Source organism: Agelaius phoeniceus, chromosome Z (genome assembly GCF_051311805.1).
Source record: "Agelaius phoeniceus isolate bAgePho1 chromosome Z, bAgePho1.hap1, whole genome shotgun sequence".
Taxonomy (NCBI): Eukaryota; Metazoa; Chordata; class Aves; order Passeriformes; family Icteridae; genus Agelaius; species Agelaius phoeniceus.
The window spans coordinates 1,709,059-1,731,606 of NC_135303.1; the positions used below are offsets into that span (position 1 = coordinate 1,709,059).

The window sequence follows — 22,548 nt, forward strand, 5'->3', positions numbered from 1 at the left end:
TCAAGGCCAATAGCTGTTTTCTTCGTTTCTTATAGAAAATTTAAGGCAAATTATTTCCAGGCCAGGTTGGACACTGGGGCTTGGAGTAACCTGGGACAGTGGAAGGCGTCCCTGCCATGGCACGGGGTGGGACTGGCTGGGCTTTAAGGCCTCTCCAACCCAAACCATTCTGCGATTCCATGATAATGGAGGTGGCAAATTTTGAGTAATAATAACCTGTAGCAAAATAAATAATTCCTTGAACAATACAAATCCAATTTCCGGTTCGGGTGCGGGGTATGTATTTTGTTTTTGGACGTCCAAAATTTGAGAGACAAGCCAAATTCGAAATAGCTGCCAATTTATGTTGTGGTCATCTGCAGTGACAGTATATTTAAACCACAAGCAGATTATAAAAATGCAAGCTAGGTACTTTGGGCTTGAAACTGAGTCTACAGCATTAGCTCATCAACATTCCACACCATTGCCAGTGCTGGGGGAAGGGTGAATCTGAAATGCAAGGGAGAGGTGCCGTGGGATCCAGGAATTATTTCAGTGCACTGGGAACAGGGATGAATACCAGAGATGCTGAATTATTTCCTTCATAGTGTTGGATTGTGAAGGTTGCCACTAATAATTGAAGAAAAGACATTAGGCGTCAAAGCTCACGTTCACCTCTGGAGAGCACGTGTGATTGCTCTGTGTTGGGTCAGCACCTGACATCTTGGTTTTTATATTTAATTTCTCAGTTTATTGTTTGTCAGTCCCTAACAGTGTCTGGTTTCAGTGGGCTGTGCAGGATTTTTGATGCCTGTCACCTTGGGTGCATTTTGGCACGTGGAAAAGCATTGCAGAGAGACCTGAGGATGCACAAATTGGGAGGCACCACTCCAATAATTAACCCCTGCTTGGGTTCATCGTGCTGGGAGCTGTCTGTGAGATGAGCAGCTCCTCCATTTGGCCTGGGGAGATGGTGTTTGAGGGGCACAGGGCACACTCAGGCAGCACCACGTGAGGAGTGGCAATTAAAGTTTGTATTTGCAGCCACTGAGGTATTGGAGTGAAACCCAGCCAGCTCTGCTCTGGGCTCAGGTGGTGAATGCCTCAGTGAATCCAGAAGGTTCCACAGAGCCACCCCACCTGCACAATTAATGCATCTCTGTCCCCAAGACCATTGCCTTTCACCAGTCTCTGCTAAATCATCAGATATGCCACATAAAAGTGTATTTTAAAGGCTCATAAGTTGCAGGTACAGCATTAATGTGAAGCTTTTGTGATGTTCAGTGTTCTGCCAAATTAATGCCATTCTGTGTCTGGAGAATGTATCTGGATGTGGATAGCTTTGAATAATGGGGAAAAAAATCAAAAAAAGGTGTTCATGTAAATGAAAACAATCATATAAGATTAACTGATGGCATACTACTAATTGGTTCTGCCCAGAGGGAAAAGTTAATATTCTAATTCTAATATTCAAGATGCTAATTTTTTTCTCCAGAGAGTAAAGAAATTGGCTAGTCTTGCAGTTGGTTTCTCCACTGTACTACTCACAGTCCAGGCAGCATCAGCTTCACTTCACTGGAAGTTTCCATTTATGTGGGTGTTCATCAGGGGATATCTTTGCAGCACTTAGGGACCCCACTGAAGTTATCTTAAATGGCACTTTTTTGGCCAAGTCAGCCACGTTTCTCCATATTTGGACCAGCCTCAACTGCTCCAACACAAACCAGTGCCTTGTCAAAGTAAAGGCAGAGAGCAACCACTTTCCCTGGTTTATGTGTGGGAGAGGGGATTATTCTAAGGGATTTGATACAGACAAGATTAGCATATTTTAGACAAAATCCTTTTTCCCCCCATTTTTACGTATACAGAAATAATTTGTATCAAGCATGTCCAGGCTCTTCTGGGCCCTGCATTAGGGCTTATGGTTCTTTGTGAATTGTCTATTTATTCCCCACTAAACAGTTAACTTCCCTTTTGTAGGTGGGAAGTCTCCTGGTACTTGATTAGTACCTATGATCTTTCATTTAGGAATTATTGAACTGATCTGTATGGTAATGATGTTCTGCTATTTGCATTTAAATTAGATGAATTATTTATCAACTATCAAGCATATCCCTAAAGCACTGAACAGTAGGCTTAATACTTCATGAGATTTCACACATTTCACCACAACATAAAAATTGTGAGATTTCTTTTTTGCTATTGTCTTGCTTCCTACATCATATATGGGTTTGATCTGTGAACAAAGTAATTAGTATTTATGTGGGAAGTCTGTTGAAATCTCTTGCCTTATAAATTAATACTTTTAAAGTCTGTTACATGTCTGGGTTTAATAGCATAATAAGCATTCTAAACTTTTTTACAGCCTTGCACAGGCTGGTGAAAAATATGGTTTTAACTTATGACTATTTACTATACTTACCATGATCAGTAAAATTATCAAGATGCTTATTTGCCTCTTGTGTACACAGCTAATAAAATGTTTGTGGTTCAAGCTAAAGACTGAAAGGTTATGAAATATAAGAATTAAATACAGAATTACATTTGCCAACAACAAATCACTTGATTTCAAGTTGATCAACTGCTTGTATTCCGGTTTTGCTTATGAGACTTTATACACCCATATTCTTAATTTAATACTCCCATTTCGCTTCCTTTTATTGACATTCATCTACCCACATAGATCAATACTAAATTTTTTTAAAAACCTGAAGTATATTTTCCTCTGAAGATATTAAGAGCTTCTAGGCATTTTTATATTTTGAAATTTTCCTTTCCTTTTCAAATATATTTCACACCAATGTGTGGTACAGATTTGAAGCCTGTCTAGGTGAGTCATATCTGTTTATAATCTCATTATGTGATTCAGCATTGAAAATAAAGAACATTTGCCTGTTTAAATTTCAGTTGTCTCAGGTGGAGGTGTGCAAGAACCTACCAAAAAAAAAAAAAAAAAAGAGCATGAAAAGAAACGTTCACATCTGGGAACTTCTCTCTTTTAGAAGCAGAGTTCATTGCACTTCTCTCTGTGGAAAAACAACAACAAAAAAAGCTTATTCTGGCCTGTTTCAGACACAAGGGGCTGGACAAGTCCTTCGTGGTTTGGAGTGGGGATTCCTGGCCGGCCTCAGGACAGAATTGTCTTCTAGGAAACAGAGGAATTGGTCTAACAGTTAATTTTGTGCTGCAGGCTGGAAAAATGCGTGGAAGCTAAGGAGGAGCTGGAGGCAGACCTTTACAGCAGGTTTGTTTTGGTGCTGAATGAAAAGAAGGCAAAGATAAGGAACTTGCAGAAGTTGTTGAGTGAAGCTAAAGAGCCCGCAGTGGATGCCAAGTGTGCAAGGTATTTAATTTCCCTGGGTTTCTTGGTGTGGTGCACATTTGAGTTCAGCTTCGCTCAGTTTCCATTTCCCTGGCCCTGACAGTGAGTGACAGTTCTTCCTGGCTCAGTGCTGGGTTATCCAAACCAATCCTGGGAGTCAGGGAAGAGGAGGATTCTTTCTGGCATCCCTGCAAGCAGCAGCAGATTGCTGTGGGTGCTGTAGCCAAGAAGTGAGTGTTTGATGGATCTGTCCTGCTTTCTGCTGGGCTGCAATTGATTTTCCAATAAGATCATGTCCCTTCCCTTTCCATAGGTGGTGATTTCATGCATATTCTCCCTGAATTATTTAATTCCTTTGAGAAACAAGAATGCCTTAATTTCTTTGCCTTTCTTTTGATGATTTTAGGGATAGTACAGCTACTACTCAGGTGGTTGTAAAGAGAGAAAACAACTATGATGCCAGCACTGATGAGGAAAGTGAAAATCCAGCACGGGCCTCGTTGCCATCAGGTAAGACAGAAAGCATTGTCTTTGTGTTATATCACAGACAGGCTTTGTGTGAATAAACCTTAAGGAAGGGAAAATACTACCTGACAGATTGCTCTGTGACAAGCCAGCCAGCAAGCCTTAAAAATACCTCTCCTGGAGCAGAGTACAATACTGGCATTTTCAAATTAGAGAGGGGAGGTTTAAAAGCAGGTTGCACGAGTGAAGGCACTGTCATTTCTTGCAAAGTGACAAATTACACACTTTGCAGAACTAATGACAGTCTAACAGTGTCTGAACCATCAACAATTCCATTTTAAATTCTAGGAATCATGATGTGTGTGCCATGATTGATAAAGTGTAAAAAGGTAGCTCCTGACAGTTTCAATAGTGTTTAAAATGGGGAAAGAGGGGAGTTTTAACAGCTATAAAAAGAGCTGTGTGCATAAATGGAATGAAAGTGTATTTATAGCAGAATCCACTTTAATTTGTCAGAGAATTTTTGGCCTTGTGAAGATGCTCATGAAACTTAATCTGATGAATTTTTCCAGGCCTAGAGCCTTGTAAAGTGTGTGGGATGCAGTGATGGCCCATTATACAGTACAAAATATTTAACTGTGAATCAGAATTTTGGCATGTTTGTGATAAACTAGTGGGAATACCCGGGGCAAATGCTATCAAAGTTTCAAACTGCACTGATAGTTGTAATCTGGTTTATATATATGTATAGATATATATACATATGTGTATAAAAATAGATACATACAGTTCCCTTCAGGTCTGCAAAGGTTGCTATGGGTTCTCTCACTGGAGCTTTTTATTTCCACCACAGGTGAAGGTAATCCAGACAGCAATGTTTTCCTGTAAAACAGCAATTTTCTGTGCATATTGAGAACTGGAAGTGTTTGGGACCCTGGTGCCAGTGGCAGAACAGCTTGGTCACTCATGTGGGCCTGTTTGCAGAGGAATTTCTGGTTTTATGTAAAGTAGGCAGAGCTTCAGAGAAGTGGAGGAAATTGTGATCACAGAAAGAAATAATTTAATGCTGCACTGTGCTCTCCAGAAGTCTTTGCTGTCAGGTGGTAATTGTTCAGTTCAGGTAACACGATGAGAAATTTGTTTTGTGAAAAGGCAAGGACAAGTGGAAGGTGTGGAGTCTTCTTCTAAGGTCAGTGGGGCCTAACTAGCTCAGTGAGAGTTTTGAGACAGAGATATGCATTTAATAATGAAAACAACACTCACTGCCCTGCTCAGGCAACCAGGAGGGACTGGACTGGAAAATACACCAGCTGTGTTTTTATTTTAGGTGCAAACAAAAAATGTACTTTCTTTTGTCTTTGAGGGATGCAGTCCTCAGGGTTTTGGTCCTGACTGGAAGAGTTCAGGTGCAAAATTTGCAGATAACATGAAAAGACCATAAAGTTAATGCTCTGGGTAGCACAGTTGAGTTTTTCAAGGCACTGCTGAGCCCTCACAGTGAATATCCCTGAGGTCAGTTGCTGCTCCTCCTGTGTCCACAGCTTTCTCTCCCAGTCAACAATGGGAAAGCACAGCTGGGTGCTGAGTATCTGAAGTCTGTCCTAGAATTTTCACACTCAAAAAGAGGCAGACCATATCCTTATGGAGAAAATAGTAATTCAGGGATGAGTGGGATGAATGGATAATGAAGCTCAAAGCCACATGAAGCATCAAGGACTGTAAGACATAAAAGATAAGACAGATAATATTTGGGGTTTTTTTCTGTTTATCTTAGTTTTCCTATATTCTAGTTCATCACTGTATTTCTTTCCCTTTTGGACTTGAAATGTCATTGCAGGAGTCAATGAGAATTAGAAGATCATTGAGGTAGTTTCAGTAGATATTGGTGAAACCCACAATCAAGAGAGAAGATCATAATTAAAAAACTTCTTTAAAGGAAGGTGAAGGCAGGTGTGTGTATGCACACATAGATGCACAGTAAAAGTGCATTTGTATAGGTGCATGTCTAAATAATTCACTATTAATTGAAAAAGCAGCAGTGCTCAGCAAGTGATTTGGTTTGTGTTGGGAGGGGAAAACTTGTGGTGGTTCCATCACGAGATAATTCTGTTCTAGCAGCTCACAGGAATGTTACACAGAAGCTATGAAATCCAGAGAAAATAATTTTCAAAATCATCATCATTTGCAAAATCAGAAAAATCAAAATCAGGATTTGTTGAACTGCAGAGTTTAAAACTCTGTCTTAAGGTTTTTCTTACTCACCAATAATTGTTCTTCTCACTGAATTTTTGGGGCACTCAAATGCCAGGGTATTTCAGTGGATATGGAGGAAAAACCTGCTGATTATTAAAAGAAAACTGAATGACTTATTTATCAGTCTGGTGTTGATCTGATTGGAAATATTGTAACAAGATCCAATGAAGAGAAATGTTAAGAAAATGAGTAAGAATGATTCATTGCAATCTTTGTAAAGGGGCAGAATCTGGAGCCTAAAAGTTTACCTAAAATTTTTTCTTTTTTTTTGGCATTTCCAGTGCCATTTGTTTGTTTGATTTATGGTTTGCTTTTTCACAATTTCTGCTTCATAGCTTAAAGCAAAGATCAGCTGAAACGTGGGAGTTTTTGTCTTGCTTGCACACTGATGTAGTTAATGCTTTATATTGTAGAGGGAGAAATTACAATTGAATTAGTAAGTATTTTAAAGCACTCAGAAAAACAACTGATGAGAATCACACCCCTTAGAAATAGTACAATGTATACAAATAATAATATATTTATAAATAATACTGTGTGTGATTCTACAAAGGAGCTTTGCCTGCCATGCCATAAGCACGGGGGGAATTTATTTGAAATCTTGTTTAGGGCTGTGAATGCGAGGTTGAGAAAGGCACAGAGCTCCAGCTCTCACTGCAGTTTAATAATTTCTGAAGCAGCAGCTACAGATGATATATGTCAGGTCCTTGAAATGCCTGTGAGCTCCTGCTTGAGAGAGGAAGGAGGAGATGAAGGAAATCCTGCTGCTGTTCCTCATGGATGGAGTGTCAGGAATGTTTCTTGGGAGCAGGACAGGGTTGGTTTTGCTTTGGCTTGTTGAGGTTTTGCTCCAGGGCTGGTGAGATTCTCAGAGTCACCAAACCCAGGTGTTTTCTGTAGTGGTGCTTCAGCAAAGCTCCCCCCATCTGGAGCAGAGCTGGAAATACCTCAGAAGGTGTGGAGTGGGGTAAGGCTGTGGTTCCCTTCCTGTGCTGGTGCCAGCTGGACACAATCGTTCCTTAAGGGGGAAAAACCAACCCACAAACCCCAGAAATCACCAGCCTGTGTTTCTCTTAGCCCACAGGAATGGGGGGGTGACTCAGCATGATGCCACCACACTGATGCAAGATGTTTCTGTCATTTTAGGATACAGAAACACTTACTCTGGTTAAGGACAACAGGTTCCTCTTTCTTCCCCTCTGCACTGAATCGTACTGGTTTTGTTTACTGAGCCCTTCCTCCTTGGGATCCTGAAATGGCAATATCAGTCTGATAAATCATAATTTGATATCATGGTTGGAAATGATGGCTTTGTCCTGCAAATCAGCTCCTTTTACTAACTGAAAAACGTTTTAGTGGTCCACTTGTCAGGAGGCTTTTAAAACATGAGCCAGCATGGGATAAATGTTCCCTCTCCCTGCTGCCTTCTGGGGAGCTTGAAAGGGAGATGGAGGGTAACAGTTTACTCTTCACAGTGCCTGGAAAGTGACCAGAAAAGAGAATATTATTCCTCCTCCCAGGTATATGACAAAACTGCAGGGAAAGATTTAATTATTGCAATCTACTGTAGATAGGAAGGATAGCATAGCAGGTGGGATGTAGGAAGACATTGTTTAATGATTTATTGTTGTTATTTTCATTTATAAATGCTATTATATGTGTCTGCCTCTGGACAGAACAAGGCTGCTGTGCACCAATTTACAGTCGGATTGCATCCTGTTTTATTTTCTCTTGTCCCTGAATTCCTTAGTTATATTTCACATTATAATTGGTAGAAGTTACCTCCCCTTAGGGTAAGGAGGGATGTCATGATCTGCCCTGTTGGATCAAATAAAATTTCATGATCTGTGTTTCTTGCCGAGTTGTGTGGAAATATTCCACATTTCCCTAGACATTCAGGGCCCACACTTCTCCACATGTTTGATGATGAGGACAGGTTCAGAATTGGTTGTGCTAAAATCTCTGCAGAGCCCACAGTAAATAAGAGCAAGCACCTTGCCATCTCCCAGTGCCTCACCATGCAAATGTTCTCACCCCCTCCATTCAAGCTCCTGCCTTGGGGATTGTGTGTTATGCCCTCAGGACTTTGTGGCACTTTAAATTTAATTAGCTCTCCTGTGTAGTCCAATCCACTGATGGCTTGGTGCTGCTGGTTAATAAGCTTTGATCAAAGTTAATAATAATAAAAAAAGCCTGTTGTAACAGCACCCGGCTATGCTGTGCAGTTAAAGTTCCATCTGTGAAGGCTTCTCTTTAAAAGTCTGTTTTTAAGGAGTTTTAGTACTTAGCCATCTTAATTTACCTCGGGTTTGAATTATTTCTCCTTTTGTCAGGCTGTAATTGAAAATGGTTCATCCTGAGGAATAATCTCATTTCCCTTTCCCTTAAAGCTGTAGATACCTTTTCTTTTCTTCTCCCTGAAACCTGATACTGATTTTTCCCCCCACAGCCTGATGGTTTTGTGCCTCTGAAATGCTTGTGGTGGCCAAACTGGTTTCCCTCTGTGTTACACCAGCTGTCATGGTCAAAATGCATTTGCAGGACAAGTATCAAAATGTTCCATGCCCCTTTAAAAATGCTGGTATGAGTGTTGCACTAAGAGGGATTTACAACATATTACCATGACATTTTTCTATGAAAATTATCAAAATTGCTTATATCTCTGCATATTCTCTACACACCTTCTTTCTGTTCCTGCTTCAGCATTAAAAGTGATGCAAATGAATGTGGTTTCCCCAAAATGAGTCATTTTTCAATGAAATTCTGTAATTGACAGAGGCAGATTTGTCCTTCATTAAGGCTGTTGAAAGTTTGGTGATTGATCAAAAAAATTAGAGCAGCTAATGATCACACACCGCACAGTTAGGTGCAACAACATTGATTAATGTAAAATTTAAAAATGTTTGTTGTTGTATTATCCACGTACTACTAAATGTTACACATGAAAGAACTTTTATTTCCTTGGTGAGTTGTAAAATGTTTTCAAGTGCTGTTTAATTTCTGCATAAATCGTCAAATTAACTGCCTTTAATATGTTTAAGTTAAATTGTAAGAGCCTTATTTTAGAATCATTTTCAAACCAAGCTGTTGATTACAAGCTTGATGCACACCCGTGAATCCAGTGTTGGGTTTTTTTCTGTCCTCAACTAAAAAAACAGGTTAATTTCAACAGTTCAGCAATGTGTACTTTGAACAGAGGTGGAATAATTTCATTTTTTGGGGGGGAAGGGATTAATATGGTCACGCAAAGGAGAATAAGTGACATAATGTTCTTAGGTAAATAAGTCAAAATTAAATCCGTTAATGAAGCAGTGCCTTATCTCCTTCCATGAATAATGGAATCATTTCCCAAGCCTCTTTTGACACCTGTTGGTAGAGAATTTACCTCCCCAGTTGTGAAACTGCAACATCAGTGGAGCTGGAGCTGTGCCCTGCTCTGCCTCATCCTCCTCCCATCCCATTGCTTATCAGGTGAGCAGGAAACTCCTGCCAGGGGCAATCCCCATTCCAGCTTCTGTTTCTGCTTTAATCCACAGTCCCTGCATTTGTTTAGCACCCAGGGTAATGGTCCTTTTGGGATCTGGTGTAATTAAAGGACCTGGCAGGGATTATTTTTATTGCTCCAAATTATTCTTCAATAGTTCTGTTATGGACCACAGCACTGAGCACTGACTGAATTCGGTGCACAGTGAAATGCAAGCCTGCCCAGGAAACCTCTGTCACACAATTTCATTTTGAACTGTGTCCTCCCACTGTCCCAGGCTGCTCCAAGCCTTGTCCAGCCTGGCCTTGGACATTTCCAGGGATCCAGGGGCAGCCACAGCTGCTCTGGGAATTCCATCCCAGCCCCTGCCCACCCTCAAAGGGAACAATTCCTTCCCAGTTTCCCATCTGACCCTGCCCTCTTGCCAGTCGTAATTCAGACAGGAAGAAACAGCATCAAAAATATTCAGGTATATTTCCTGATATACTGAAAACCAGATAATTGACATGCAGAAGACTCAGTACATTTGCATTCCGTTTTTGAGAACATGTCTGTACTTCAGAAGAGCTGACATTTGGTTTAGCACTGTTGGCTCTTGGAGAAGGATTTTTTTAACAAGGAGAAGTATTGATTCTTGAGGAAGAAAGGTTCCTGAAAGGGTGGTGATCCTGAACACTGGGATAAAAACCCTTATTTTCAGCTAGGGCTGCCTACCAGCAAAGCCTGGATGCTGCAGGTGCTGGCACACCAGGGAGCAGCACATTCCAGCAGAGTTTGCTGTCACCTGTGGCTGTTCCAAGTTCTGTAACAGCTCCTCTGATGCAGAGTTGGGTATTTTGCAGGCTGCCTTCTGAAACTCCACATTTCCTGTGTGCTCTGGGTGGGGAGTCAGGCAGTGGGCAGCTCCCCAGTGCTGGGTGCACACACCAGTTTGTTTTTTATTTGGACTGTGGGGGCATTTGCTCTGGCCACCTGTGCAACACTCACTGCCATAATTACCTTAATGACTTCCCAGCTGCATTACAGTGTCTCATCCCAGCAAACAGCCTGTGTTGATGAAAAGCTGGGTTGCTCAAGATTGCTCCAAGCCCTGTGGTTGTTCCCTTGAATTATTGCTTTTCCAGGTTAAAGCACACATCCCTGTTTTTAACTGGAAGTTTTCTCAGCCAGGCTGCACCTTGTGAGTCTGGTGGGTCTTGGCTGGATTTGGGAGTTGGTTTCCCTGTTTGGCTTTTTATTGTGTCTTTAAGCCCAGAGGAAACTTGATGGGAAACAGATTTTACACCTAAGGAAATGTCAAAATCATCACACTATCTAAAACAGGAATAGAAAAGAAGTTTTATTTTAGTGCTTTAAAACCTTTGAGTAAAAAGAAGGAAATCTCATTGCTTCATCTAAAAATCATGAATGTAATACTCCTGTAAACTTTTTTTAAACTTATTCCCTCCTCTTCTCTACTGTCCCGCTTATTTTACTGGATATTTTTGTTATTTATGTCCATCTCAGGTAAAAGGTACTCTCCTAAAGCCACCCTCCTACCTTAAGCTTTTATTTTTAAGGTGGCACGTAGATCAATCTAAAAGACACTGAGAGTGAGGTGATAAAATTGCACTAGAAAAATTTGCTTTACTCAGTGGAAACCATAAATGACGGCACTAAACTGAGATACAAATTCCACATAAATCACTTAGCATGTCGCCACACTTTCTGGAAAGTAGGTTTTTGGTTTTTTGGGGGTTTTTTTTGGGTTTTTTTTTTTTGGTCAGTCATTGTATTGAAAGGCTGAGAAGTTCCTTTTCATCTTTAGGATGAAAGGCTCTTCTCAAGCACCTTTTTCCTCAATACCCATGATGCTGCATACATCACGTGCACAGATTCAATGCAGAATATTAGAAATCTGTGAAACTTGGAAGGGAAAAAATGGCTTCAGAGGGAAAAAATGGCTTCAAAATAATCCAGGAACAATAGGCAAATGCCATGAGTAGTTATTATTCCAGATTTTGTTGTGCATTTTGCTGCATTCTGCTCGGTTTTGAAGCTTCACCTGAACTCACTGGTTTATGTACAGCAGGCCAGGTGACCTCATAAAGGAGCTCTCAGTTACACACCCTCTGTCCAGGCAGGTGAAACACCAAATTAAACACTCTAAAAGAGAACTTTCCCATGTGGGAACTGATAGAGGGGAGATGTTTTCACATCTGGAGCTGTCAGCAGCATCTTATTAGGTCGGTTTTTTTGGTTTTTGTTTTGGTTTTTTTTTTACTCACTATATAAATTAAAAGTAATAAACAAAATAAAGCCAAAGCAAAAGTATTTTAAACTCTTGAGTTTTGTTTTTTTTTTTTTAATTAGGTGCAGAGAGAACCCAGTATACATGAAACACAGAGAGTGTGCATTTCCTCAGACATACAAATAACTTGTTTATTTATTGTTTTTTTCTTTTTAATATCTGATGAGTTTTACTCTGTTAGGACACACAAAACATGACACTTGATAACCTTACGGAGAGAGTAAAATCCATGAGGTTCACAGCTTTACATTTATATTTAGGAAAAAAGGTGCAAAACCCACTATGTGTATCCTGACTATGATGCCCCTATCTTAGAAACTAAATATTTAATTTTTGTTTTAAAAATGTAGATTTAAATAAAAAGAAGCTCACAGATGGATTCATCTTCCCGCAGTTTTCATCTCCATTTCATTAGTCTTTACCTAGCTTTGCTCCTGTTCCTGTGAGTTAATAGGTGTGATTGTGATCACCTGGGACCAATCACACTGAAATCATTGGGCCCTCTTTCAAATTCTTCCCAAATTTAAACCCAGTAATTCACTTTTCCAGAGAGGGTATCCCTGCAGTCAAGCTGCAAACCTCTTCTTCCCTTCCAGCTTATAAAAATGTCAGTAATAACTCATTTATAACTCATTACCAATTCTGTCATGTGTAAAAAGGCACAATATTGCTCTTGATGCAAACAGAAATTTGGGTGCTCTGTGAACAGTTCAGAACATAGTGTTCTGGAAATCTGGATATCTAAATGTAAATTAAAATGAGTGACCATCTTAATTTATCTTTTTTTCATATACTATAGGGTAAAATTTAAACCTTTTTGTGTAGATATCAATTATGTCCAAATTCATCATAATTAAAATGAAACAAAAAAGGTCCATTACCATACATTTGAATGTACCAGTATTTTTAAATATACTGAGAATATAATAAAAACTTGGCATTGATCCCATGATAGTTTTTCTTAGCCTCTCTTAAGTAGTAACTCCCTCAATCATTTGAAAGCCACAATCAAAATAAATTAATGTTCAGTGTTGATGTGCATGGCAGAAAACCAGTTTACTATGCCCATGTCAAATGACTTCCAGGGCATTCCTTTGTTCAGTTTGAGAGCAGAGTTTTTAGAGTTTTTTTTATTTAATAAGGATATGAAACTTCCTCAACAAAAAAAGTGAATAGGCAGCTCTTTGGTAACTGTGCCGATAGTAAAAAATCTCAGCTTTCAAGAGTACCAAAGTAATTTTAATTATTTAATGGGTTAATCCATCAGTAGCTCGGAAAGAAATTGGATGTAACCAGTTCAGGCAAGACCAAAAGTCTTAATTTTTTTCTCTGTAATGAACCTGGTTGTTTTCAGGCGGAGAAATAAATTCAGCTTGTAGGAGAACACCTTGGAGCAGGGTTTTGTCTCAGCTGAGACTGGGTCTTGCAGGTGTGCTCACCTGGCTGCAATGTTGTCCCAGCTTACACAGCCCCTGGATTTCCCTCTGCTGATCCCGCAACTGTCTCCAATTCCATACAGGAAAAGCAGGGTTTATTTGGGATTAGCCATACTGTGAGCTGTTGTCTCAGCCAGGAGAAAAACATCTCTTTAATCTACAGCCAGGTGTTGGATTCTCACAAGGATATTCATTACCTGAGTTCCTGGGAGAGGAGGGTCAGGTCAGGAGTATCTGATTGCCAGCAATTTCCTTAAGACCTTTCCTGGTTAACCTGTCTGTAATCCCCAGGGGTTCTTTCAGGGGCTGATGTTGGCATTCTGGCACTCTCCATGGGTAATTTGAATTTTGTCCCACCATCTTCATGTGGTGTGAATGCACTTCGTCTGCTCTAAGCTTCAAAGTAATTAAAAAAAAAAAAAAAGAGAAAGTCTAAATATAAAATAAAGCTCTTGTATACTCCCTACTTGATTGTTTACTTCATTACACCTCAACAAATATTAACTTCTCTAGTTAGGCATGAAATTTGGTCTGCTTTGGGAACAGTATCATTAACTAAATGGCTCACTAGTACAGCTTGTTGCTCCTTCAGGAAGCATCAAAACACTTTGGGTGCAATCTTTCAATTCTAGCAAGACTTAGAGAATTTTGATGGAGGTGAAATTTTCTTTTGTTGTTTTCGGTGGGTTTGTTTTTTCTTTTGTTTTGTTCTAGAGGTGAGGAAAAGAAAGCAAAAACTCCATGGAGCTGCCCTGTGGCCCAGGGGAGAGGGAAGGGACACATCTCAGGGAAGTGAGGCAGTGGCTTCTTGCATCATTGATCAGTGTGTGAGTGAGGGGAATGAGGATGAAGCAGGTGCCAAAATGTGTGTGTTTGTGTTGGAAACAGCACGCAGGGCGTCACCTGACAGAGCCCCTAACATGTGCACGGGGTGCAGTAAGCAACCTTGGGGAAATCTCCTGGAAATGCTGATTTTTCCAAAGCAGTTGCACATTGTGAACCCCTGAATATCCCTTGTTAGGTAAGACCCTTTGTGCTTGGTTACCAGTTACTCCTGTTTTCCACGTGTGGAAGACTCACAGACTTTGGTTGGGATTTGCAGGAACACCCCCTTGCTGCGAGAAGGAAAAGATATATAGGATGTGCAAAATGACAAGGATATTTGGTATATAAGTAATTCTCGTGGCTAGTCTGTAAAAGTCCCACAGAATCCATGAGACAGGGTTGTGTGTAGATCACACAGACTGGTTTGTGTTGTGAGGCACCTTGAGGATCACTCAGTGCCATGGCAGGGACACCTCGCAGTGTCCCAGTGTCCAGCCTGGCCTTGGGCAGTGCCAGGGATGCAGGGGCAGCCCCAGCTGCTCTGGGCACCCTGTGCCAGGCCCTGCCCACCCTCACAGCACCCATGGTTCTCACCTGGCTGCTTTTATTTGAGTGAATTTCCTCATAGCACGTAAGAAGCAATTCATTTTGTGTTTAGTCCTCGTGCTGAACAGAGCCTTTCCTTAGATCAGAATCAGCTCCTCTCCATTTGCTGTGAGACACTGACTGCCATCAGCTTCCATCTATGTCCAGAGGTGAATCATCACCTCTCTTCCTTACTCCAGCACTGCTCCTGAGTTCAATTAGCCCTAAGAGCACTGGGCTCATTGCCTGTCCTTCACCAAATCTGTCCCTTGCTCAGCCCTGGCTCTACCCAGCACTGTTTTCAGCCTGCCCGAAGACAGAGTTCCCTGATTCCCTCACTTGACAACAACAAATCTGAGTCAGAATTCCCAGCCATGTCTCCAGGTGTGCTGAGCAAACCTCCCCACAGAACACTGCTGCCTGTTTGTGTGGCTGCTGCCTGCAGAACGAGCCTTTGTGCAGCAGGTTCAAAACATGTTGATGCTCCAGTGGAAGGTGCTTGTAAATTGCACCTGGTTTGATTTCAGTTCTGTTGAGCAAACAGGTCAATTCCAATATCATCACCTAGCTTGACTGGTAAAGGAAAAGAAAATTTGGGGATTGATGTGAAATGCAGATGGACTTTTAGGTTAAATGGATTTTCAATCATTTCACTATAGTGTCATTCATTTTTGATGTGAGCTGCTCTATTTTTACTTCACCTTGCTGTTTTTTCTGTCTCTCCCATGTCTAAAACTATTTCATTAACCAGTGAAATTTAGGAACGTGTTCTGCCAAGTTTCTGTAACTTCTGAGGACATTAACAAATCGCTAACCAACCACAAAATGCCATCAAGATGCAGAAGAAATTTAAATACACCTCCTCTCTGCATGCCCAGGAGGGATAAGCTCCTATTGTGCACTTAGCTTTTCATCAAAGTGGAGAACAGAGAACTATTTTCTTTCTGGAAATTGTAGTTTAAACTTCCCAGAAATGATTGAGTCTTATAGCTTTTAGGGAAATGTAAAAAGTGCTTCTGCCCACCAAGGACTTCATAAAGATTTTTGGCACTTGTGACATGAATGCATCTGTCTTTTCCTTGTGATCAGAAACGGAGGCAGGCTGTGAATGATGGAAATGTGATCTTCAATTCCCCACTTCCCTCTGCCTAAACTATTTTTTTTTTCTTTTGAGAGAGAGAATGAAAGATGTTGCACAGGTAGCCATCAGACTGAGCAGCTGTCCTCAGTTATTGCAGGCTGATGACACTGACCACATCACACCAAGAGTAAAATCAGATTTCTGACATGAGTCCTTACACCTTGGGAGCCTTCCCCATGAAGCAGGGCAGGAATTACAAGATTCCCAACAGAGGATTTTTGAGGGCTATGAGTGCTTTCAAGCAATCCTTACAATATTTGAATCATAGGATTGATGCCAGTAATTTCCAGAAAGCATGATCAGCAAGCTCAAAACTGTGATTAGCCTTTGGTTTGTGAGTGAATTATGTCACTTTCTAGGCTACTGAGCTGCTTCCTGATGCTTTATTCTTTACTTGGTTGCAACACTTGGTTCAGGATATGCCAAATGAAAAAATCTACTCTCTTTCTAGGCATATGACCATCAAAAAGCCGTTTCAATGGCTGAGAACCTCCCAGTTAGCGTCACAGCACAGCTGAATTTTGATAAATAGGCAGAAAATCACTGGAAACAGGCATCATTCTCACTGCACCCTGAGAGAAGGAGGGTCTTGTCCACCTCACAGAAACATGGAATTTCAGATTCATTGGTTCACTAAGATTGGGTGAAACATCAAAGATCATGGAGTCAGATGGTGAAGCCAGCACTGCTGCATCCCTAAACACCACATCCTCACATTTATTGAACACTTTCAAGGATGATTCCACCACTGTCCCAGGAAGCCCATCCAGCACTTGAAGACCCTTTGTGTGAATAAATTATTCCTAGTACCCAAACTAATCCTCCCCTGGTGCAACCTGAGGCCATTTCCTCTTGTCCTGTCTCTTGTCAGCGGGCAGAAGAGATCAACCCCCATGCTGCACCTTTGAGTTTTGGAGAGCCAAGGAGAGGAGATGGTTTATTTTGGATAAACTAAGGATGGAAGACAAGCAGCCATCCCATTGTAGGCAGTTTTATGTGCACTGGAGGTATTTTATGTACAGGGAGAGGCCAACTGTGCCACTGAAGTGTCAAAGACACTGGAGAGCTGCACGGAGCATCCAGATAAGCCAGCACTTTCAGGAGATACTTATATTTTATGGCTAAAAGACATTAAATAGCTTCCTAAAGCCCCAGCCCCATTAAAGATGTGTCTGCAGCCTATTGAGGAGAATTTTTACTGCATGAATGATGGAAAATTGCCTTAAAATAAATCACTGGTGAGTTCCTTGTGTTTAGCTGGAGGGAAAGGAATGGGCACTGGAGATGAGCCTTGGTGGGGCAAGAGGATATAATCCTCAGTTCCTGTCTTCTGGTGGGAGAAAAGCTGTTAAATTCATGGTACAAATTAGAGATTTTGCAGCTCTAAGGTGGGAACAATGTCTGTTTCACTTTGTGCTGCTCCATCCTTCTGCAGCAATGAGTAGTAGCAGTAAAGGACAGAAAAAGATGCATTTTGATTTAATTTTTTTTTTCCTTTATTTTTTGAAAAATGGGACATCAGACAGGAAGAAATGGCACTGCATTTTGGTGAGATTAAGCTATTTCCCACTTCATTCTCCTCACTGTGGCTTGCTGGAATTACCGCAGGAGAGATGTGACATTTATTAATAGCAGCCAGTGGCTCAGTCAGTGCTGACCCTTATCCTGGCAGCAGTGAATTAACCCTGCTGTGTATCCATGTCCTTTGTCTGGGGTGGGAAACTGGAAGGGAAAACAGGCCCCCAAATCCTTCCTTGCAGCAGCCTGGTGTTTCAAGAGCTGAGCTTCTCCCACTGGCCCAAGCTGCTGTCCCCATTCAGGACAACACTGACATTTTTAATTCATGTCTGCTTCTCAGAACAAGTCATCCCCTTGTTGCTCATGGGCCTGAGAAACTTTAAAATCCCTGTCTGGCAGACAGGAGGTGGCTTTATTTTCCTTAGATATCCTTGGATAACTAGATCAACACAGTTCTTGTTATCAGCTGGAATAGTTGTTATTAGTGAAAACAGTGTTAGAGGAAATAACAGGTATTTTTGTAGCGAGGGTTCCTGAGGGTGAATGGTGAAGGCACAGAGCATTTTCCTTTTTTAAACCACCAAAACAAGAGGCTCTGATGTGTGAGCATGCAGGCTAGCAGCAGTCCAGGGGCCAGCAAGCTGCATGGCCTGGGAGCTCATCACAGATTTTAGGGATGTCCTCCCAAAACTGCCCTGGTCACACAGCTCCCTTCAGCCTTTCCAAGGCTGGGAAAGATTTATTTTATCAAATAGAATTTCATATCCCAGCATAAGTTTGGTGTGTTTAAAAATTGTTAAACTATTTAAACTGTTAGCAGTTTAAAAATTGTTAAACAGTTTAAACTGTTAGCAGTTTAAAAATTGATGTTTTAGTCGTGGTACTGCTTTTTTCCTCCTCCTTCAGGGGGGAAAAGCAGCAATGGACCTTAGGCTCTTTCATGTAATTTAAAAGATTCATATAATAAAATTCATATAATAAAAAAGAACAAAGCTGCTGTGTGCAGGTTTTGTGGGAGAGGGAATGGTCAAGAAGGATTCTAGGTGTTTCTCAGGTAATGGTATTACTCAGCTGCCTTCTCAGGAAACACAATTTGAAGTGACTGCGTTCATGCCCAGCATGCAATTAGCCTTTTTCTTTGTTTTGTGCATTTCACCAGCAAGCTCTATCCCAGAATAATACTCTGAATTCTCAATTGGTTTAATTCATTATGGTTCCATTAACTTCCAGAGAGGCTGCTCTGGCTTATTCTGGCCCAAAGTGTTCAGTTCTGAACGTGCAATAAAAGTGTTACTCATCTGAGCAGCCGCTATTCACATCAGCACTCTGTGCCCAGTCCTGGAGGTTTTAATGTGTTTTTTGTTGGTCAACAAAGAGGGTGTTGTGTGCACGGGCAAAGATTAGATGTATCTTTCTCTGCCTTTGAGCTCTGCTCTGACGTTTTTCACTCTTCTGCACAGTGTTCCCCTCCACGAGGAGTCAGACCAGACTGGCCTTCCTGGCAGGCAGGGTGCCAAAATAACACCCAGTACCAGCAACCATGGGACTGAGGGCAGCACTGTGGAGCCTTCTCAGCTCCAGCTGGAGCACACAAGGAAAATGTTTTTTTGAATGTCTGATTTGGAACTCTGTGTGATTTCTTTTTTTTTTTTTTTCTCCTTCCTCCCCCCCCCCCCTTCTTTTTTTTTTTTAATTTAGGTATATCACTATAATAATGATTAATCCATTCCGATAAAAGAAAATTGCAGGTTCTCAAACGTCTTTTTAGACAAGTATTATGATGATTAGAAACGATGTTAGGTAAAGGCAAAAATTCTAGCTTTAAATAATATCTGCGTTGTTTTTTCCTAAGGATCAGGCTGTCAAACACAGCACTACTCAGGACAGCTGGAGTACTTCTAAGAGGGAACCTTTCATTTGAGAAAATGTGATACCAAGAATCTCTGTTTTACTTTTTTTTTTTTTCCTGGAAAGAGTGAAAAAAAATCAAATCATATAATATTTTCTGCTAATAGAACCTTGTTATGGCTTTATGTCATCCCACACATCACCTGCCTAACCTAGTGACTTTATTCTGCTTTTACTGTTAGTGAGCTTAATTCTTCATGTCTTTGTAGCCTGCAACATCTTTTTTTCTCTTGGTCCTCTAGAAAAATTCACAAAGTAATTCATCCTTTCCAACATCTTCAGCAAATTTCTCTGGAAATAACCCACTGACATTCTTCCTTTGACGACATTGTGTTTTTACAGTATTTCATCACTAGGGTTTAGCATGTGGTTTATATCACAATGATGATCCCTTGATATTTTTCCTGAAGCAAGGTGCCAGAGGAAAAACTCTTTTCAGTCTAAACCAGTCTGTTTTGTTGTGGTGGGAAAAGGAGTGTGTGTTTACACACCCTTTGTATTTAAATCCCATTTTCTCTAAGCTTTATTTAGTTAGAGGGAGACTGTATTACTTTTTGTAATCAAACCTTACCATTACAGTAACTGTTGTTTTGGAGAAATGTCAGGAAGTGTTTAAAATTTCCACAGGGCCTTAATAATTTAAATGAATTTTTGATGGTAAAGGGGCATGAGAATTGCCCAGTGTAATGAAATTACAAAAATACATTAAATATAGAAAAGCATTTTCTTCTTGCGTATAGATATTTTGAGCTTGCATGAAATATTAAGCAACCATAAATTATCCCTATATATAGATATATTTTTTTTAGAATCACTGCACATTGATGGAGGGGTAGAGGAATTGCATCAAGCTTTGCCAGTCCAGGCTGGGTTTCACCCTTCAGTAATCCCTCAGGCAGCTGATACTCTGCAAATTTCAGCAAAACTTAGTAGGGAGACTCTTTATCAGAGGAAAATACCATGTTTCCTGAGCTTGGTGTTTGGGGCTTGTCTTCCCAAGCGGGTTTGGAGGTTTGGGTGTGATTCCCATTTTAATAAACAATTCTCCTGGTGCCTCCTGGCCCTGGTGGCTCGCAGGGACGTCGGCTGGGGGAGGCTCTGTGGAACATGAGCACAGCCCAGGGCGTGATCCTGTTTTTTCTCCTGCAGCTTTTGCCATATGGAAAGACTATCCCGGAGTTAGTGGTTCCCAGGGGAGCAGGGCCAGTCCTGTAAGGAGTCTGGCCATCACACACACTGACCTCACCCTGCATCCTGGCTCTGCAGCTCTGCTGTCTGGCTGACTTGTTTGCCATGGTCTTCTGCCATCCATCTCCACCACTGCCCTCTAAAAACTCCCTGAGGATGTCCCCAGCTCATCCACTCCCTGTGCACCACAGGTGTTTTTGTGGTGTGGGTTACAACTCCTGATGTTGAGCTCCTTCCTGACTGCGCCCTCTCAGTGCTGGGCTTTGCTCATGGTCACAGCCCAGCCAGACCAGGCGAGCCCTGCAGATGTCCACGTGAAGCAAAGCAGCCCAGGTCAGGGTGTAAACACAGCTCTGGGCTCCTGCCACAGGTGTCACAGTCCATTCACAATGAGTAATTAATGGTGGCTGTGGATGTGTCTGTGTGAGTGTTTAAGAGCATCTAAATAGAAGTTGTTACAGTTTAAACCAACTTCTCCATTCTGATTGAGACCTGGTGATTGATAATTTTCTGTTCATCGTGTATCAACGACCGGGCTTCATGTTCATTGTTCAGTAAGTGTTGTAATAAATATTAATGTGTTGCTGCTCTCAAAGTACTTACTGAGATCTTTAAAATTCTTTAAATATGCCCTCAGAGCCTCTTAGGGCAACCAGAATTACCTGTAGCATTTTCCAAAGCAGAATTATCCCGTGATGTTGATTGAGATTGTGCCAGTGCATCTGCCATAAAAACATTAATGTCATGTCTGACTGAGGCACCTTCCATGTTCATCATTTCTGAATCCATTTACAAAGACCTTAATGGCAGCTGTATATAAAGACATGCCATAATGACATCTTAAATGCTGTCTTTAAATTCACAGCATGAAAAGCCTTTTAGGAATACGGTATGACAAAAAAAAAAAAAAAAAAAAAGCAGAGAGCTGACAGCAATTTGTAGATAATACTCATGGTATGTCTTTTATTAAGTGGAGGTTTTATATTGATTACAAGAGAAATAAATGGGCCCAGAAAGGTAATAGTGTAAATAGAACTTTGTTCCTAGTGAATGACATGTGAGACTTCAGTTCAGCTTCCTCATTTTGCAGGAAATACAGGAAAATGCAGAGCAGAGTTTGGAACTGTATCAGCTGGTTATACAAAAGTAAAGAATACACAGCATAAATAAAAGATCTAGAGCTTGTTAAATTCGGGGGGAAAAAGAATGTCTATACATACGAAAAGCACAATATAAATATACCAAAAATCACTTCTGCAGCAAAGGTTATTTGGAAAGGGCACGAGCTTCTCATGGAACAGTCTTTGAGAAGGAAAGGCTTTGAATAATTCTGTCACTTTCTGGGCAATGATCTGCTTTTGCCAGTCACCACAGTCTCCTCAGTTTGTCTCAAAGTTTGCTAAAGGCAGAGAAAGAAAAGGAGAATGGATATAAAAGAAGGCAGTACAAAATCTCACAGGCTTCACCCCAGATTTTTGACGGTCATCACTGAAGAGTAGAGGATGCAAAGTTTGGCTTTCCTGAGGTTGTCATATTGAACTTCCTGATTTTTCACTTCATTTTTCAAGACATTGAATACTTTGGGCAGTGCTTTAATCTTTAAAATGCTTCAAATAAAAATTTTGAAAAGGCCAAATCACATTTAATATCTAAATTTGCTTCCTTAATTAGGTCACAATGTCAACGTCACCTTCAGTCCTGTCAGAAGCTCTGACTGGGGCATTAATTGGGGTTTTCACTCTCAGCATTGACTGAAGGGTGATGGGCACATTTTATAATCTTTTGCATGCTGAAAAATCACGTTGGCCATCAGAGTGGCTCGTGGGCCATTAGATCTCAGATTTTCTTGTGTCTGAGCCTTGCTCCACAACACTGGCCTTCTCCTCGTGCCTGCCCACCCCAGGAATCACCACTTCCCTTTTACTCATCTCGACTTTTGTCCTCTGACAATGACATTTTTGACTGATTGGGCTCTGTGCTGTCATTAATTCTGTGCGTTCACATGTAAGGATAGTTTTAAAGTGGCTGGTTTGTATTCCAGGGTTAAAGCTCTATGTTGATATGGAGGGGGCACAGGTCTTGTGTCACTGATTTTAGAGTGGGTTATTGTAAAGCTTTAAATCTGTCTTTTTCTCTAAAAGATGTAGTGCCACA

General features: G+C 40.9%; 1 protein-coding gene across 4 annotated transcripts in view; it reads left to right on the forward strand.

Annotated features, from left to right (window-relative positions):
• Positions 1 to 22,548, forward strand: part of XRCC4 (X-ray repair cross complementing 4) — a 144,857-nt gene that overhangs the window by 58,517 nt on the left and 63,792 nt on the right. For all 4 annotated transcript variants that reach the window (XM_077172209.1, XM_077172206.1, XM_077172208.1 and 1 more), the window contains 2 exons: positions 3,170 to 3,322; positions 3,708 to 3,811. In XM_077172209.1, the coding sequence (XP_077028324.1) occupies positions 3,170 to 3,322; positions 3,708 to 3,811 (257 nt within the window). The remainder of the gene's footprint in view (positions 1 to 3,169; positions 3,323 to 3,707; positions 3,812 to 22,548) is intronic.